The sequence below is a fragment of the Mauremys mutica genome, chromosome 10 (assembly GCF_020497125.1).
Source record: "Mauremys mutica isolate MM-2020 ecotype Southern chromosome 10, ASM2049712v1, whole genome shotgun sequence".
Classification (NCBI taxonomy): domain Eukaryota; kingdom Metazoa; phylum Chordata; order Testudines; family Geoemydidae; genus Mauremys; species Mauremys mutica.
In genome coordinates, this window is record NC_059081.1 from 61,147,871 (window position 1) to 61,168,568 (window position 20,698).

The 20,698-nt window shown below is 43.0% G+C and overlaps 1 protein-coding gene across 3 annotated transcripts in view; it reads left to right on the top strand.

Annotated features, from left to right (window-relative positions):
* LOC123378379 (disintegrin and metalloproteinase domain-containing protein 23-like) overlaps positions 1 to 20,698 on the top strand; it is a 242,767-nt gene that overhangs the window by 20,061 nt on the left and 202,008 nt on the right. For all 3 annotated transcript variants that reach the window (XM_045032070.1, XM_045032074.1, XM_045032071.1), the window contains exon 3: positions 5,327 to 5,403. In XM_045032070.1, the coding sequence (XP_044888005.1) occupies positions 5,327 to 5,403 (77 nt within the window). The remainder of the gene's footprint in view (positions 1 to 5,326; positions 5,404 to 20,698) is intronic.

The window sequence follows — 20,698 nt, forward strand, 5'->3', positions numbered from 1 at the left end:
ACTGTCTGAAGGCCAAATACTCCCGCCTTCATCTCCATGCAAAGCCTGAGTAAATAAGGTACGAGCAGAGATTTACAGCACATCTGGAAGCGGCTTCGCAGCTTGTGTAGACAGATACTTGCTGGCTCTGCTTGAGTTAGCACACTAAGTAGCCTTGTCTACGCTACAGAGTTTTGTTGGCAAAAGTCAGCTTTTGCTGACAAAACAGTGGAAGGGTACACACCACAAAGCTACTATTGCTGGCAAAACTCTCCTGTTTTTCTGGCAAAATGAAGCCACAGTGACGAGAGGCATAAAGCTTTTTGCAGCAAAGTTAAAGCAACAAAGCTCCAGTATAGACGCTGTTATTTGTTATGTCACTATAACTGGCATCCCTCAGGGGTCCCCAACGCGGTGCCTGCGGGCTCCATGGCGCCTGTGGGGTCATCTAAATGTGCCCGCATCCTGGCCGGAATTTGGCGGCATTTCGGTGGATGCTCGACCGCTGCCACGGTCCTTCGTCTGGCGCCTTCAACACATAATTTTAGGTAGTCCTTTAGATATCTTGGATCCATGCCATGGAGTGTTTTAAAGATAAAGACCAAGACATTGACCTTGATTCAAAATCCTATGGGAAGGCAGGGTACAGAGCAGAAGACAGGTTTAATGTGCTCACAGTAGCCTGTGTTGCGGAGGAGAAGTGCTGCAATTTTCTGTGCTAGTTGGAGTTTCTTAAGTACTGAAAGCTTCAAGCCCAGCTATTTCCATCATATTGTTGCAGTCTGACCAAGAGGTGACACAGGTGTGAATAACTGAGGCCAGGTCATCGTCCACCAAGGTGGGATGGAGTCTCTTAACCAACCGGAGATGATAGAATGTGATACTTGTGGATGCTGCTATGTGAGAGCTTAGTGTCATCAAGGAATCCAAGAGTTCTCCTAAACTATGGACTTCATTGACCAATTGTGCGTGCTTACCTTCAACCAACGAGATTGTACCATGGCTGCAAATGATTGAAAATACTTTCCACTCCCCCCAGCATCAGTTCTTGCTTGGCTTCAGTTTCAAGCAGCTGTTCTTCATGGCATCATGGGGTTCCATTTATTATATCTCACTGAGATGCCAGGTGGAGTCTGCAAGCCTGGCATCTGTGAAAAAGGCTGAGTTCTTTCTGATACATACTTCACCATTGTCATGAAGATTCTGCAAGCCAAATTTTGACTATTGTTTGACCCGTTACTGTAATCACAGATTTTTATGCAGTCTGCCATCAGCGTGTGTTCAGAGTCCTATCTATTGACTCTAGTGTTAAAAATAAGTTTTCACTCCTGGTAGCCTGGTAAAGCCAACACAGCTGAGGGCAAGAGAGTTAGATTCTGTTTCTTCTTGTTCAACATCACAGCTGTTTGCTAAGCTCTAATCAGTTTACATCTGTGCAAATCCACTAAAGGCAACATAAACAAACAAGGGAAATAGAATCTAGATGGAGCTACTAGAAGGTGGGTGCATAACTGGTTGGAAAGCTGTTCCCAGAGAGTAGTTAAGTGGTTCACAGTCAAGCTGGAAGGGCATGTCGAGTGGGATCCTACAGGAATCAGTTCTGGATCCAGTTCTGTTCAATATATTCATCAGTGGTTTAGATAATGACATAGAGCGTACACTTATAAAGTTTGCAGACAATACCAAGCTGGGAAGAGTTGCAAGTGCTTTGGAGGATAGGGTTAAAATTAAAAAAGATCTGGACAAATTGGTGAAATCGTTTGAAGTAAATGGGATGAAATTCAATAAGGACAAATGTGAAGTACTCCACTTAGGAAGGAACAATCAGTTGCACACATACAAAACGGGAAATAACTGTCTAGGGGCTCATAGTGGGTCACAGGCTAAATATGAGTCAACAGTGTAACACTATTGCATCATTCTGGGGTGTATTAGCAGGAGTGTTGTAAGCAAGACACGAGAACTAATTCTTCCACTCTACTCCATGCTGATTAGGCCTCAACTGGAGTATTGTTCAGTTCTGGATGCCACATTTCAGGAATGATGTGGACAAATTGGAGAAATTCCAGAGAAGAGCAACAAAAATGATTAAAGATCTAGAAAACATGACCTATGAGGAAAGATTGAAAAAATTGGGTTTGTTTGGTCTGGAGAAGAGAAGACTGAGAGGGGACATAACATTTTAAAGTACATAAAAGGTTGTTACAAGGAGGAGGGAAAAAATAGTTTTTCTTAACTTCTAAGGATAGGACAAGAAGCAATGGGCTTAAATTGCAGCAAGTGAACACTAGAAGAGAACACTAGAACACTAGCGTATTTTAGAGCTGAATTATTTCCTTGGTTACACTAACTTCCACTGGCTTTAGTTAAAATCAATGAGAGTTAAACTGAAGTCAGAGCAGCTACTCACAGTGCATAAAGTTGAACATGTTCATAAGTCTTCGAAGCATCTAGGGCCTTAGTTACTAAAGTCGGCAGAAATGAAACTGAATACATTCAGGGAGTAAATCTGTGGAGCAAATTTTAGTCACTTTTCTTTGTAGAGTCACACTATAAGGTATTTCTCCAATATAGGCAGGAAATATTCTCCAATTCAAAGTGAGCAGTCAAATTCTCAGCATGTAAGAATTATTTCCCGTATCAACTAAAAAATCCAGTTTGTCCATGTAGTGATGCAAGGACTCACTGGCTTTTTAAAAATTAAAATTACAACAATTCTATGAAATTCATACAACTGAATTACAGTTAAATAATCCTAAAATACTATGATAGAGGGAGAGCACGGTAAAATAAGTAAATGAATGTATACTGCTGAGGTGTGGCACAACCCAGCAAAAGTCGGGTTATCAGAATTTCCACTCACAAAATGTCCTTAACTCATACTGTTTTTTTCCAGAACACTGAAAAAACTCAGCGCTTTTTTTCAATGAGTGAATTGAATTTCAGTGAAACCATAATATTGTTTTTATATAATAATTATGGCTAAAAATCTGTGATTTTTACGAGACCTCTGTGACTTTTTGTAAATTCCAATAATTCAGCCCCGGACAGCAGGGGCTCGGGCTTAGGCTTCAATAAATCTGAGATTTATAATAATTTATTTACTTATTTTAGTCTGTGAATTTAGGGCATGTAGAGGGAAGAGAGAGAAACTTGGAGATTCTGCTGCATACAAGAGACTGCAACACTATTCCCAGAACCACTCCTGGTGCAATGAATCTCTATCATGATGATTAACAGTATTCTGTCCTACCAGAGCAAGGGGGGAGAACTCTTCTCTTCATATAATTTTATTTTGGCGGCAGCAAAAATGGAAAAGAGAATCTGACTCTTTCTTCTTGAGCTAGCTCCACTGCATTTGATTGGTAGCGCTATGCGGCAGCAAAGCTTAATGTAATAGTGCAGCTTTGCAGCTAGAGAGTAGTCTTTGTCGCCATAACAAGCAAACAGTTTCCTTTTATATCTTTTACACTATATATAACTAGATGGGAACAACAAGAATATAGGTTTCACATACATACGTACCCATGAAGTCACATATATCCCATATGTGTATCAAGTGTGTGCATGTATACAGACTGCACAGGCAATATGTGTAATTTTTCTTATGCATAGAAAAGGAAACATCTAAAGGGTGTGCATATAAACAAAGTGTTGTATACATCCCAGGACTATTATTTCTTATTTTGACGTATGCTGTCTGTGACTTGTTTGTATAAGAGGAAACGAATTTCAGATCACACTTTAGCACTATAAATCATTGGAATGTCAGCATCCCACAATATAGGGATTAATGCATTTCTTTAAAAGAGAACACTATTAATAGTGTGTAACATTCTTCAGAAATATTCCCCCTCCCATGAATGAAGCACATTGCATAAAATCGTAATGGCGGAAACACAAAGTAATAAAACACTTTATGCTAACTTGTTATAAATAATATAAATCAGTTGCCAGGGTGAAATACTATTTTAGTCTTCACTAATTAGGGTGACTTACTCGCTGACTCATTGCTGACACATGGGAATGATGAGATTAGACTAACACATTAATGTTTATTTCATTCCATGGTTGTTCATTATGGTGGTTCCATCGTTATGATTGAGCTAGGATTGTTGCTTTTGACAGGACCATAAAATCTGTCTGGTGCTGACGCTGTGAATAGTTGTATATAGAGCGGACCTGCCTTGGCCGGGGGAGAGGAGCCGCTTCCTTGGCCCGGCCCTAGCAGACCTGCCTCGGCCCAGCCCAGCTTTAACAGAGGTGCCGCGGCCAGGGAGAGGCGCCTCTCCCCCAGCCTCAAGCTGCTGCGGTGAGAGAGGCCTGGGGGAAGTCATCTCTCCCCACCACAGCCCCGGGGCAGCCTGCACTCCAAACTCTGGCCGCACCCTAGAGCCCATCTCCCCCCCAAACCCTCTGCCCCAGCCCTGAGCCCCCTCCCGCACCCCAAGCCCCTCATCCCCAGCCCCACCCCAGAGCCCGCACACTCAGCCAGAGCCCTCATCCCCCAACATCTCAACCTCTGCCCCAGCCCTGAGCCCTGGCCCCACCTTCACCACATGAATTTTGTTATATGCACCAATATGAAGGTGACATGTCACACATCACCTCCATGTTGGTGCACATAACAAAATTAATTCTGCACATGGACATAAAAATTAGAGGGAACACTGGAGAAGTATCTGTGATAATCTTTTATTAAACAAAATTTTGGATAGTCTGTTTTGACCCTGTTTTTCCAGCTAATGTATGAATATGCTGCAGACATTGTTAGTCCCACTTAGAACAATATTGAGAATTGACTTGATAATTCAGGTTAGAGAATTGAGGCCGTTCTGTTTTTGGCAGCTAGATCTAATTTAAAGTTAAAGCTGAAATTTAAAACTCCAGATATGGGACTAGCTATTGAATGAATGTGTTGAGAATTGTTGATCTAGTAACCTCTAGGATGGATACATCCACAGATGAAAAGCCTTGGGTCTTAAAGGGAATTATTTTGAAGGAGTCCTGCATACTGTATAATGTGAGCTTTTCCATGATTTTGTATTTACATGCTTGCATCACAATGGCCTTAATTATAATTATTCATACTTTTTTAGAATAAGTGAGTGCTATGAGGTGATTACAATTAGAACACTGTATATACTTTAGTAGGTACTTGTTATGCCTTCACTATACCGATCCAAATAATGGCATACAAAAATATGCAGATATTTCTATGGGAATTCTAAATAAGATATTTTGTACTGTACAATTTACTATAATAAAAATACAAACCTGGATGACTGATTTGACTTGTTTTAAACATATAGGAAAAGTAAAGGTTCTTCTTTTTTCATGTCTACAGGCTGTGCATCTGGCCCAGGCAAGTTTCCAGATTGAGGCCTTCGGGTCCAAATTCATCCTTGACCTCACATTGAATAAGTAAGTGTACGATTGTGGGTTTCTTTGTTTCCTGCTCTTTGTGGCTGTCTCTTTGGAAACAAATAGAGCGATTTTTCTGAAGAAGAGGGCAGCAGGGTAGGGCAGGTTTAATCCTGTGAGCTTTGAGAAACTACCACACCACCCAGATGCACTGATATACTAAAACAGGGGTCGGCAACCTTTCAGAAGTGCTGTGCCGATTCTTCATTTATTCACTCTCATTTAAGGTCTCGCGTGCCAGTAATACATTTTAACATTTTTAGAAGGTCTCTTCCTATAAGTCTATAATATATAACTAAACTATTGTATGTAAAGTAAATAAGGTTTTTAAAACGTTCAAGAAGCTTCATTTAAAATTAAATTAAAATGCAGAGCCCCCCGGACCAGTGGCCAGGACCCGGGCAGTGTGAATGCCACTGAAAATCAGCTCGTGTGCCGCCTTCGGCACCCGTGCCATAGGTTGCCTACCCCTGTACTAAAACATTCATGAAAGTTGGCAAGCTTGCCTAAGCTAGGTATTATAAATCTAGCTTTCTCTAAGAAAGAAAGGATATGTTCCTATTCATCAGTGCTGGAATATATTTGCATGTAAAGAGAAAAAATATAAATATACATTTAGTTTGGTTCCTCAGGAACATAGGCGCCGACTTCCTCTGTTCCCAGGAGGTGCTTGACCCCCCCCCGCCCTAGAATCCGCCCCCACTCCACCCCTTCCACAAAGTTCAAACCCCGCCTCTTCCTGCCACCGCTCTGCCCCAGGCCCCTCCCCCACTCCACCCCTTGTGCCCTGCCCCTTCCTGCCCTCGCTGTGCCCCAGGCCCTGCCCCCAGTCCACCTCTTTCCCCCAAGCTCCCACCGTCATCCTGCCTCTTCTCACCCCTGCTCTGCCCCTTCCCCCACCTCTTCCTGCTACTGGCTTCTCGCCCTCCCCCCCAAGCACCTCCTGCATGCTGCTGAACAGCTGATCCGTGGCAGGTGGGAGGGCTGGGAGGGAGGAGGAGGAGCTAATTGGTGGGTCCGCTGATGGGTGGGAGGTGGGGGAAGGGGAGGTGCTGATCCACGGGGCTGCTGGTGGATGCTGAGCACCCACTATTTTTTTCCATGCGTGCTCCAGGGCTGCAGCACCCACAGAGTTGGCACCTATGCTCAGGAACCAAAACATATTTGCTGAGGACCCCAAAGCCTCTTAGATATAAATTATGAAAAGTGTCTCAGTACATATACATTACGGTTATTATGCTTTTCGTTCTTAAGTGCTTTATATACAGTACAAGATTCAATCCACCACTCAAAAAAAGTCATCTGTTTTGCAGAAGGTGGCAATCAGGAAGAAAACTGGCAAGTCACTTGCTGCATAACAGTAGTGGAAGACATTTCCTGTATCTTTGGTTCCCACTTTGATCTTCCTGTCCTAGATGCATTTTGTCAGGCTACATTTTCTTTAGGAATTACCATTAAAATGGCAGTTCCTGATTATTACACAGATGCCTGATTCATATCACTGTACTTTACTCTGTTCATCTACAACACTAGCTAAAGCTTAGGTTTGGCTTAGATTGTGACCAGGGAGATTTCCTTCTGGTCTGTCTGGAATCCTGGATAGACCAGATATAAATAGCAGTAATTGATAAACGTTGCAGTTTTCAATTAAGGAATGTATATTCTGAGCCTTAACCAGGTTAATAGTGTTCCATATATCTTCATAAAGGGCCAATTTGAGAGAAATGTACTTAAAGTAAGGGATGATACAAGACTTAAAATATAAGTAGCACTAACTAATATTAAATTATGTGGTTTATCAGGACATTTGTAAGTTACTGAATTCAGTTGTTTAAAGACTATTCTTCATTAAGATTAAGGTGCCTTTCATTTTGGTACATAAGTGGCTGAAAAATTATGACATATATAAAAAGAACCAGATTTATTTCCTGCACCGATACGCTGTGTGCAGGAGAGAAATGAGCAGGAGGAAGTTGTAATTGACTCCATGATTCTCAAGCTGCTTTGTCCCTATCTGTGCAATAAGACTGTTCTAAGGTCCCTAAGGGTATGTCTACACTGCAGCTGGGAGTGTGCCTACCAGCCTAGTTAGACAGATGCATGCTAGCTCTGCTGGAGCTTGTGCGATTAACAAATAACATTGTGGATGTTGTGGCCCGGGCTAGCTGCCTGAGTACAAGCCTGACGACCCCCAGGGTCCCCAGTTGGTGGCTAGACCATGCTGTCCCCTATGCTGCAGTGTTCTACACTGATATTTTTAGTGTGCTAGAAGGAGCAGAGTTAGTGTGTCTGTTTACACTGGCTGGGAGGCATGCTCCCATCTACAGTGTAGAAGTACCGTAAGGGATCAGACACCAGCTGAGTATTGCTATGGGGGAGAAAGTGAAGCAGAGCTCCCCTGTACATTCTCTACTCAGTCATGTTCCTTCCCTTAATATCTATGTTGGGGGGAAGGTGGGCTTTACTCCAACTGTGAATTCCCCTTTTCTGAGGGAATTCTCCGTTGGCCAGCTGTGGCTGTATTTTATCTGTTTTTTGCAAGGCTCGGGTGTTCAAAAGGGGATGGAATTGGAATGTAATTCTAGCCCAAATGCTGCTATTTCTCTGCATTCCCCTACAACTCGGGGCAATTCTCACAGTAATGTTCATACTTTCTCAAGGTGTTTTGATGTTTACATTAGCTAATATTTACTAATTTTTGTATCATTAATAACAAAAATGTCAAATTGTTTTCATATAAACATTTGAAAAATATGTAGACTTTCCAAAGGGCCTAAATATTTTTAGTACACATTAATTGAATAGTAACTAAATATAATTATGAATATATAATAAATATAGTAAATGATCTGTCTAATTAAAGTTTAATGAAGTATCAATTATTGACAGTTTCTTTAAAGTGCTACCAATTTTAATAAAATTTTTCATTTGTCTCACCATAGAGAACATGCAATCAAATGGTATGAATGACTACTACTGTTTCTGTCTCTTCACTGTACTTTGCTATTTCACTGGGCCCCAAATTTGTACCAGAAAAGTATTGTATTGTGGCAAAAGATGGTAGGGATATTTTTTGAACTTAGATTCGGAACAGGAATTTTAAATCTGCTTACTGCACTTTAAATATGATTTAAAAATTCCACACAGGTGCCATGTATAATAGGACAATCACCCATTGTCAGCAGTAGTTGTCGTCAACTTGCCTTCCACATGCTGAATGCGTTAGCTGCTATTTTAGTTAACGGAAGATTGTTTTAAATACTGTTACAGAAAGAGAGAGAGACAGTGTTCTACTTCATCTCATTTAAGGGAGGATATGTGGTTCAATGTATAGGGCGCTAGAGTAATTGTATAAAGATCTGGTTCTGTCCTAGCTTTGCCATTGACTGATTGTATATTTGCATTAAACTGAGACGCTTATATATTTCTTCATCCAGAAGTAGGTCCCAAGTTGTTCTTGTATGCAGAAGGGACAGCAAATTAGACGCATTTTAGCTCCAACCTCCATATGTCCAGGTCTCTCTGTGCCTTAGTTTTCCTATCTGTAAAATGGGGATAATAATGGTCACCACCATTGTAAAGGTGGTTTTTTTAAATATCTAGGTGAAATGTACTGTATAAATGCGTATTATTTTTATTTATTTATTTAGACTTTCAGTGATAGTGTTGTAAACAGTCTTGTCTTGTCTGTATTAGCAACCAAGCCTTTTAAACCCTGCAGGGGAGGGATAGCTCAGTGGTTTGAGCATTGGCCTGCTAAACCCAGGGTTGTGAGTTCATTCCTTGAGGGGGCCACTTAGGGATCTGGGGCAAAATCAGTACTTGGTCCTGCTAGTGAAGGCAGGGGGCTGGACTCAATGACCTTTCAAGGTCTCTTCCAGTTCTAGGAGATAGGATATCTCCATTAATTTTTTATTTTAATTGAGGGCCATGGCAGTAGCAAGTTATTTTCCTAGCATACAAGGGATCATATTGTTTGAGTTATATGTGAAAATGGCAATATAGGAATCCATTTACAATTGGTGTTTTATTTCATTGGTAGGTAAGACTAGAGATGTAAAACAGGTTTCATTAGAGACGCAGTTTTTGTCTCATTCTGTTCACTACTTGCACCTCTAACATACCTCCCCAAATGTGTCAATATGTTGACATAAACTTGCCACTGTGAGACTCCTATAGTGCCAGTGTTTGCCACTGTGTGTACTGATACAGAAGGTGATGTCTGAGGAAAAAGAATAGTGGTATAAAAAAAACCCTATTAAATCTGTGATGTGCAAAATTCTGTAAGCACTGCATAAAAAATGCATACGCAGCTTGTGCTGTCCTTGAGCATTTCAGCACATTTTAAAACAAAAATGAATCAGCAGAAATTAGTATTTTTCAACATTAAAGTATTGCTCTCTTCCTGATGTCCAGTTGAGGTCTTTCTTTGGTCAGTTTGTCAGCAATATTAACAGTTTCGTATGAGGTAAAGATGCAAGTGTATCAAATATTGGGTTTACAGAGCAACAAACTGTGGCTTTTTACAATTTGCTAGGTTACTATATTCCCATATCTATTTCTTATTGCTACTCAGGTCTTCTGCATGAGCTGCTTTGTTTTCAAAGGTGAACTGGAAGGCTTTTTATCTGCCCACAGCTGAATTAAGAGTTAAGTGTTTTCCCCGCAACTAAAGCATTACATGGAATTACATTTGTTAACATACTTTTCAACCTTTACACCTTCACCTTTAAAATGTGAAACAATGGCTGGAAAGCATATGAGGATGTCAGGAAGTGGGGCCAGGGGCTGTGAGGGGCAGGCAGGATGAAGGACCAGAAGAGAGGAAAGAAAGCCCGGAGACATCTAGAGCCTTATGGGAGTTGATTAAGTACTGCAGTGTTTCAGCCACAGGAAGAGATCCCAGTGCATTATGAAATATAGAGAGTCTGGGCAGGGGAGTAGGAGCTTATACTGGAGGATAGTTGGAGGAAGGACAGTGAACTACAACTCACATGAGGCACCACAGTGGCTCAGGTGACTAGAGAGATTCATGTTGACCTAAAATAAAGCGTTTTGATTTAGGACTGTCAAAACAAAAAGTTTTGGTAGTTTGACTTCTTGTCCTGAATTGGGACAAAAGCTAATGTCAAAATATCAGTATTCCCTGCAGGCCAGAAATTCCAGTTTTAGATTAGCTCCATGTACCAATTTGCCTTTGTATCCAGAATACAAGTAAATGCTCTGGGACTAGATCATCAGCTGGTGTAAATCAATGATATTAGTAGCAAGCTCCCTTTCTTTTGTCTGGGCACTAGAAACTAGTAATATATTGGTGTCCCAACTGCACTGGAATAATATTGATTTATATCAGCGAAGGCTTTGTACCCTAATAGAAAGTAACTAGTAGCTGAGATAAAATAAACTAGGTAACCACAAAATTTAGACTAACTAGCAACCAAAACAAAATAAACTGGTAACTGGAGTATCATGGGTATATAAATAACGCTATCTGTATTGCCACATTAGCAATTATATCTAAGCATCTAACTATACACAGACACTGCTGCATGCTGCACAAGTTTGTTTTAAGTTGATGAGGGAGGGCAAAGGAGGAGTGTAATGGGTCGGACTCATCCCTGCGGCGCCTCCTGCTGGTGACTCTGGGGAATTAGCTCTTTCCAGCGTTCGGAGCGCCCTCTGCAGGCTGGTGGTCCACCTGTTCTCAGGCCCCGTGTCCCTCCCTGGACCCGGTGCCCCTTTTCTCCGGGGTGCTGCCCCCTGGCAGTAACCCCTTTTCACTCTGGGCTTCCCCTTTTGTCTCAGGGAACCCCCACCCTCTATCCCTACCTTGCCTCAGTATGTGGCTACTGTTAGTCATTGTCTAGCCCCACACCCTGGGGCAGACTGCAGTATCAGCCTATTCATCATTGGCAGGGTTGGGTTTGGACCTGCTGCTTTGGCCTACCCCTGGGCTGCCCTCTGCAACCCCCAGTACCCATTGGCCCACTGCTAGGCCGCAGCCTGGGGCTTTCCTGGCTAGAGCTCCTCAGCCTTTCCCCAGCTCTGCTTCACCCTAGGTACCTTGTTTAGCTACTAAGCAGCCAGGCCCATCTCCCTCTGAAGGCAGAGAGAGACTGTCTGCCTTTGGCTTCCTTGGCCTTTTATAGGGGCCAGCTGTGGTTCAGTTTGGGGCGTGGCCTCACCTGCAGCCACTTCCTCCATTAGCCCAGTCTTGAGAACCGCCGCTCTCAAGCCCTGCCAGGCCACTTTTAAACCCCTCTGGGCCGAAGCAGGGGGTCACCCTGCTACAAGGAGGTAAATGCTTTTTTGTTATGATTTACAGTGAATTAATTTTTATATTGTTAAGTGAGACTAGAGAAAGCAAATTCTCAGTTGGGAGGAAAGAGCCTTTGTTAAAATAGGTGTCTATTAGCATTGGGTAATATAGTAGAATTTAATCTCAATTTAATTATAATTTAATAAATAATTTAGAACATGTGTAAAAAGAACACTGAGTGTTGTTTGAATCAATCTTAACTAGGGTGAAGCATAATATAGGGAAAGTATTGGCCAAGAAATTGCTGCTTCTCTAAAGTGCGTAGAACTCTGTCACAAACCAAATGAGAATAGTGGTAAGAAGTGTTAATATTAATGCAAGGACTAGTAAACCATATGGACTAATCTCTCTTCAAGCTGATAGCCTGGATATTAATGGATGAGAGTGTGGCAGACCTAAGATCCAAGAGTTGTTGCCACAATCACAGCAAGTAATAGATACTATTTTATTATCAGGAAAGGTTTCAGAGTGGTAGCTGTGTTAGTCTGTATTAGCAAAAAGAACGAGGAGTACTTGTGGCACCTTAGAGACTAACAATTTTATTTGAGCATAAGCTTTCATGGGCTAAAACCCACTTCATCAGATGCATGCATGTATTTTCCACTGCATGCATCCGATGAAGTGGGTTTTAGCCCACGAAAGCTTATGCTCAAATAAATTTGTTAGTCTCTAAGGTGCCACAAGTACTCTTCATTCTTTTTATTATCAAGAAAAAAATTGATTCCAGGATATGGAAAAATTCTTACAGTAAGGCAGAGAGAAATACCTTAATCCCATCAAGGAAAGGAATTCCAGAAATATTAGATTTCCTTCAGATAGATATATTCTTGGGGCTAAACCATAAAGATCCAATTAATAGCAATAACCCTTGTGATGGAGTCTGTTAGATCTTGTCTTTCTTCACTGGGGATATCCTTAGAACTAAGCCTGAGCACCTGAAGTATCATTAGCAGTGTACTAGGTTCTGTCAGATGACTTTATCTCATCTTCCTATCAGAAAGTTCCTGAAAGTTGCAAAGATATTCCGTGTACAGAAACTCATTCTAGTTTATAAGCCTTCAGTGTACCACTGATTGAACTTGCCTGCTTTCCCTTTTATTAAAATTATCCTTTTTAATAGTAGCAAAATCATCCAAAAGCTTATCAAAATAGGGAGCTCAGTCATTGGATCTATAGATTGAACTGTGCTTTATAAGTGATGTAAATTCCACAAGAACAAGTTGTAGTCTGAACATCCTTGGAATTCATACTTAAAGTAAACTCAGCTTTCCATGAGTCCAAGAAGAGAGAGACATTTTTCCATCCCACTTTAGTGCATGAGCAGTGATGAGCTGCCAAAATCTTAACAACCGGTTCCCTATAAAAAGTTCTGATTTAAGGGATGTTCGTCCACAGTATGTATTTTTGTACCTTTTCTCCATAAGAAATGGCAATGCATTGAATCATTGGAAGTCATACTTAAGAATAAAAAAACATTTTTATAAAAGTTTATTACAATAGAAACAAAGTATTGCTTTATTACATGAATTTAAAATACATTTGAAAAGAAAAAATATATAAAGATGTATGAGTAAGCAAACAATAATAAAGAATTAAATGCCTTTTCTTGTATTTTAAAATATTACATGTGAACTACTTAAGTTATTAAAAAAGTAATATATTTATGTTGAAGTATTATACAATGCAACAACAAACAACATTTTAAAGAATATTTAAGTACATTTATTACAAATTAGGTAGTAATTTCCAGATGGCTTCTTGATCTTCTCCATAATCTTTGGTGTTGGATACACGAACTCTGGTATCTAATGCAGATCGATGACTTCTCATCCATGATTTAACATATGGTATTGGGTTCCAGGAACTTAGTGGTTTTCCCAACAAATTGATGGTCATAAAGTTTGAGATATGTTTAATTGTTAAATTTGCCCTTATATCACTACAAATAATATTCATCAACGAAAAAGCTCTTTCTGCTTCTGCAGAACTAATTGCAATTGTGTTCATAATTTGCTTTGCTTTCCTTATTGTTTCCGGATCAGGAAGATTTTTTGATTGAATGTTATTGTCTACATAGTCATGAAAATCATTTAAATCGACTACAAATTTTATGAATTTACTTAATTCATGCACTTTTTCTTCTCCGGATTTCTAAGGTAATCTGACTTCTTCAATATTCCATGAAGTGGGATCCATAACATTGAATAATTCAACTATTTTAGGTGTATTACGAGAATGACCTAAATTGTCTTCTTTATATTTAATGTGCTTTTCGTTTAATAATCTTGCCTTCATTTTTTCAATAATGCACTCTATTACTTTGTCTCGTGGCAGTGATCTAAACTTTACATTATCTTCAAATTCTATGCATTTAAAAGCATCACTTTCTATCATTTCATTAATTTTATTTTCGTGTATACCAAAACTATCTTTTAATTGTATGAAAAAACCAATAGTTCGTTTGATTAGTTTATCTGCCTTTGTTAAACTCAATTGTCTCGCTTGCAGTGCATTTGATAATAATGCAAATTCATCCAAAATGGCAATCATTAATGCCAAGTTTTTTTGTTTTTTAATCTTTTTGCCATGCCAGAAAATTTCTGATTTTTGGAAAAGTAAGTATAAAGAGCTGGATACGCTCTCCAGACCGCTTTGACAGCTCTAAGGCTACAAGAAGCCCATCGTGGACCAAAAACACGGCCTATTTTGATTATTGCAATATACAGTTCTTCAGAAACTTGTTTAAGTTCAAACTGACTTTTATTTGACTGATGAAAAATTGCATAAATCTTGTCCAAAAAAATCTTGAAATGGCTTATTTCATTGATATCATTTATAGCATCATCTAAAGCCAGTTGTAGCCGATGATTCAAACAATGCCAAATTGTAACGTTTGGAAAATCTTCAATTAGTCTTGTAGCAACTCCTGATTTATGTCCAAGCATGGTGCTTGCGCCATCAGACAAAATCCGATTAAATTTTTCTTTAAATATTCTGTGTCAAATCCTGTATCAGCTAATGTATGTCTCAAAGCATTATAAATATTTTCTGCTTTTGTTGATTCTAATTCCACCAAATCGAGAAAAATTGTTGGTGAAGAATCTTGTAGTTCACTTTTTAGAAGAATTACAAGCACAGTTTTACTTGAAATTGTAGAAGCTTCATCAATAATAATACAAATCTTTGAATAGTTTTCAATGATTTTACTAAAAATTTGTTTTTTTATTAATTCAGCAATATGTTCTACGATTCTGATGGCCGAAAATCGAGAATGTAGGCAGTTCCCTAAATCAGTTTCATTCTTAATTTGTAGCTCTACTTCATCCTCCATATCTGACATTGGTCGGTTTCTTTTTACTAAGCTGTAAACGATGTTGAAAATTTTGCTGGTTATTGCAATATCTTGTTCAGTAAGTTTATCAATCACTGTAGTGAGAGGTTCTTTTTTAGATTCATTTAAAATATTTATAACTCTCAAATGACAGCTTGATTCGAAATGTCCCTTCATTTTTTTTCTTAATGATGCTTGCTGAACTTTTTTATCAGTTCCAGATGCTTTAATAGTACACTTTTGCCATTCTGAAGAAACGTGTAAAGATTTTCCTCCAAGGACCCCCAAATGTGATGCCTTTGCACAGTGGGAACAGCCAAGTTTTTTGCCTTCAATTATTAAGCCATTATATTTATTTAAAAAATATTGTGCCTGCTCGGAAGTCCAACAATCGGGTATACATTTTCACAATCATGTAAATCCTCTTCCATTGGGGACACCTTTTCAGATGATTCAACTTTTAAGATATTTTCATCACCAAAATTGTCATCGGCGTTTTCAGTAATTAAATCATTATTTTCACTACTCGAACTACTGACTAATGATTTTGTCATTTTACTGGAAAACCAATCACTAATGCTTTTCTGGCGTTTCATTATGAAGGGTAAATAATATTGAATAGAAAACTTTAATCTTCGAATAACAGTCCAGTTAGTATTACACACTGAAATATCACACGCAATTTACTAGAAACAAACAGACCGACTATGACTGGTCGTGTAGAAACAGTTGCACAAGTGCACGAACAAGGCAAGTGAGGCTACAATTAACACCAGAAACAAGACGTTGTCTCTCTCTCTCTCAACAAGATGAACTTTGGGAGCGATGACATTTGACTCACATGTGTACATCAACTTAACGAATGAGGCAAGTGCGACCCTGTTAATAAAATAATAAACTAGACTGGGGTAAGCAAACATTGGCAGGGCCGGCTTTAGGCCGATTCCACCGATTCCCCTGAATCGGGCCCTGTGCCCAGTGAGAATCCCTTCCCTGGCTAGAGGTGCCTTTTTAATTTTTACTTACCCAGCGGCGCTCCGGGTCTTCGGCGGGTTCTTTGGGGTCTGCTTGGGGCTCTGAGAACTGCAACAGGCAGCTTGTTTGCAGAAAGTGACCTAGACAGAATGTGTATGCAGATACTTGGACGGCTGCAGCAACTGTCTGCAAACTCCACAGCTAGTTGCTGCTAGCCAGCCCCAGACGGCTGCTGGGCACAGCACTGCCAAGTGCTACCCAGGCACAGGCTGCTCCATTTGGCTTACCCGGGGTAGGATGACCAGATGGCAAATGTGAAAAATCGGCACAGTGCGGGGGGGGGGGGGGGGGTTAATAGGAGCCTATATAAGAAAATAAACCCAAAAATCGAGACATCTGGTCACCCTAACCCAGGACCACGGACCCTGCCCCGCAAGTCACCGCTCGCCTTACCAAATGCTACTGCAGGAGAGATCTGAACCCACCCAGAGGCAGAACTAGGGGATGATTCTCCCCTGGAGGATAAAAGGAGCCCCCCCATACACACCCTGTCCTGGGTCCATCCTTCCCTCATCACACAGGCTCCTCCAGGAGCTGCATTGGGAGGTTTATAAATTACAGCTCAGCAAACAAGCTGCTGGCTGCCAGGAGCCCTAGGCAGCCAACCCAAGGTACGCCAGCTACACAACCACTGCACAACAACCCCCATCTACACCACACTCAAGAAACAATCCGTGGTGCTGCAAGAACCCTATGCAGTCCCCGCAGAGCATACAGCACCTCACCCCCAGCAACACAACACACTGTACACAGCCCTCCTCCTCCCATACACACCATAAGTGACCTGAACTGCACAACCCCAAGTATTATACATCCCTCCTCAGTGCACAACCCCCAGCCCTCACCCACTACTGTGCAGACCTTCTCCCAGCCGCACAACTCCCCTGCTACCCAGCCCCCCTACAACACACAGCTCTGTCTGGCACACACACTATACACAGGTGGTCCCCACTACAGCACTCCCCTAACTAAAAAATGCATAATGCTCTGAGCCGGGGGTTGGATGGGGGAAGGTGGAGTCAAGGGGGGGGACATCCTCATGGGGCAGGGGGCCCCTATAGGGCCTGGGGCAAATTGCCCCACTCACTCTTCCCACCCCAGGTGGGCCCCGAAGCTCGCAGCTCCCCCTTACTTTGGTGGCCGCTCAAAGCTGCAGGACAAGCTGGAGCTCCACTGAGCTTCCCAGCTGCCAGCGGCTTGCCACTGCGGCTCTTCAGGGGGAAGGGGGCGGGGGAGCATCCTCGTGGGGCAGGGGGCCCCTGCAGAGCCTGGGGCAAATTGTCCCACTTGCCCCCCGGGCGACCCTGGAGCTCGCAGCCCCCACTTTGCCAGCTGCTCAAAGCAGCAAACAAGCTGGAGCTCCGCTGAGCTGCCCAGCTGCCTGCGGCTGGGCTCTGCGGGGGAGGGGGACGGGGCGGGGGGGCATCCTCGTGGGACGGGGGGGGCCTGCAGGGCCCGGGGCAAATTGCCCCACTTGCCCCCGGCGACCCTGAAGGACCTAGGGTGACCAGACATCCCGATTTTATCGGGACTGTCCTTATATTTGCTTGTTTGTCCCGCGTCCTGACCCATGTGCGGTCGGGACACTGGACAAACAAGCAATTTTGCCCTCCCGGAGGGACTCTCCCCCCGTGCCCTGACTCCGTCCCCTCCTTCCCCTACAGGGGCGAGGAGCCAGCCGGGGTCCCCCCCCAAGCCGATAAACTTTACATGGCCCGCTCACGCGGCCCCGAGCCGCTCTCCCCCTCCGCTGCCGGGGTCCGGAGCCCCGCGCCTCTCCCACTCGGCTGCACTCCAGGTGCGGCTCCTTCCCGGCGGGGTGGCGGGACATGCCGCATGTGCTTGGGGCTGCGGGGAGGGCAGCGGCTGCGGTGCGGCTGGGTCCTGCTAATTTCCCCGGCCCCTGCGAAATGGCTTTTTGGCTCCCTCCCCGCCCCGCATCCCGATGTTTCATTTCTATGATCTGGTCACCCTAGAAGCACCCAGTCCCCTCTTACCTTTTGGCGGCCGCTCAAATCATCAGGATGAAGCTGGAGCTCAGCGGAGCTGGCGGCGGGCTGACCACCATGCGGCTCTGCGGGGGGTAGAGGGCAGGGAATCCTGGGAGCTGCTCAGGTGGGAGACAGGGCGGTCCTGCTGGCCACATCCGGCCAGCAGACCAGAGTTGTTCTCCTACCTGCCTGGCTCTTTAGCATCCGGTTCTCTGTCCGGCGTCTAATTTTAGCAAACGGTTCGCGTGAACCGTTGCGAACCGTCTGCAGCTCACCCCTGTGCATGAGGAGATGGATGGTGGATGACGGAAGGGCTGTTAAATCAGTTTGAAGGAAACCAGGCACATCAGACAATTGGTAATCTTTTCCATCCAAGATGTAGAGACAATTAAAGTTTCAGACTTGACCAGAGCATAATTGCTTCTGTGAATTGCACAAAAACAGTGGCAAGCCCCTTTCTAAAGGAATTAAAAATTAGTTCACTGTGGTGGGGAAGCTCCTGTTGATGTATATGCTTTCCACAGCATCATCTAGTCTTCACATCTTTACAAGGCACATAAGTTGGGCCTGACTTAATTTTCATATGCAGCATTTAAGAGGAGGGTCCTACATGGTTTTGGAAGGTTGACAAGAAAATAAAGAAAAAGAGATAATAAGGAACACTATTATACTGCTTGTTTATTTATTCATGTCCATGTTACAAGTATTGGTGAAAGATTTAGGCTAAAATTGTGCTAAAATGGTGACAACTCCCCCCCCCCCCCCAAAATTTTTCACCTGAAAATGGTGGTGACTTTATTTTGCTTACCCTATGCCCCTCAAAGTTTGCTTTTTTTGGTGAAATTTGACAAAATGACTAATTTAAAATGTAAAACATGAATATTTCACCTTTTCTTAAAATGGATCTATAATTTCCCCCTTGGAAATGGCTGTTTCTTGGAATAGGGCCATTTTTGAATGATAGATTTGCAAAATGGGTTCAATTTTATGCTCATAATGAAATATAAAAACTTATTTCAAGAAGTCTTCCTTTTCTTGAAGAATATTTTGCCCATGTATACTTTACATGTGAAGGGAACATTTGCTGGTGCTTCAAGGGATGTCCCTGTGGGTGCTCCACTTTAGGTGTCTTGGTGCCCAGCGCTTGTAATCGGAGATTTGTAGTAGCAGTGCCCCGATTGGCCACCCACGTGCAGCAGCTGTGTCGCGCTGTTCCGGGCAACTACTTAGCATGCCCAGCCAACAGTGCCTCAGTTCCTTCTCTACCGCCTTTGGCTTGATTCAGAGCAACAGCAGCGCCCCTGTTTCGTAAATTGCTTATATTCACACTTTTATTGATCCCTTTTGTTTCCGTCCTTATTTACCCACTAACCCCCCCTTCCGAAAACCCCCCACTTAATTTTGTTAACTTCCCCCCGCTACTGGTGGGTATCTGCAACGGTGACTGAACTACGACTGTTTTATGTAGACCTGAATCGTCACAGGCATACCTGGTTCTCCTGGCTTTAAACGTTGCCTCACCTGCAGGCTATCAGTTCCTGTATTGGATGGTCACACTGAGTGCATTCACTGTCTCGGGGAAACCCATGTACCACAGAAGTGTCCACACTGCAAGAAATTATCTACCAGGACACTGAAAGCCAGGGACCTCCAACTAAAATGATTAATGATGGAGAAATCCCTCAGTTAGCCTCTGACCCAGAGTCCGGGATTCCTCCTGGCTAATAGTTTCCAGCAGCAGCCTCAGACAAGGGGTCCACTCAAACCGTGTCTAAGGACCCTACACCTAAGAAGGTGACCGAACATTGGTCACAGTTATCACCTCAGAGATCCCCATAAAAAGAAGCGGTCTCCTGGGAAAAAATGTGCCGAGTACTGATGGCACTGAGAACCTCGGCCCGAGAGGCATTTGGAACATCTGGTACCGAGACATCCTGAGGAGCCAAGACACCGACACGGCCAGGCCCTCACTCAGGTGCATGAGCTAAAGCTAAGCTCTCTAGCTCGGCACCAACAGTGCCGAAGAATGCCTCAGCACTGGCTAGTGTAATGGCGCCACCTGCTGCATATACACAGCCTAACAAGACCTCGGCACCGTCAGAGCATACTACGCTGTCATCCATGGCACTGAGCTTCCCAGTACCGCAACCCTTCACCAGACAGGAGGACCTGACAATCTCCTCCACGCCAGGAACCCCTCTGTTCAGCACCGACGGCACCCCAGTCAGGCAAGGACCGAGCCGAATAGGCACTCCTATTGGATCTGCACCCCCACTATCCAGTGATGAGGACGGAGAGGATGACTCGAGCCTTTATACCCCTCGTCATCCCTCTCCGAAACCTGAACCCTTTCACCAACAACTACCTATGTAAGGGAAAAGCTGGGAAACACAACCATGGATGCCACTGCCCGTTGTTATGCCACCCAGTTGGCCATACTGGGACCCATCGGCAATCTATAGAGCCCAGAATCTTAACCCCCCCAAACTACCAGCATCATGAGCCACCCGGTCCCCTTCACTCACAAACCCACCACCACCGGAGGTGCAGGAGAAAGAGGGAGAGGAGCAGGAAGAGGCTCCTGAAAGTGATACACTGCCACCCACTCATATTTCATCC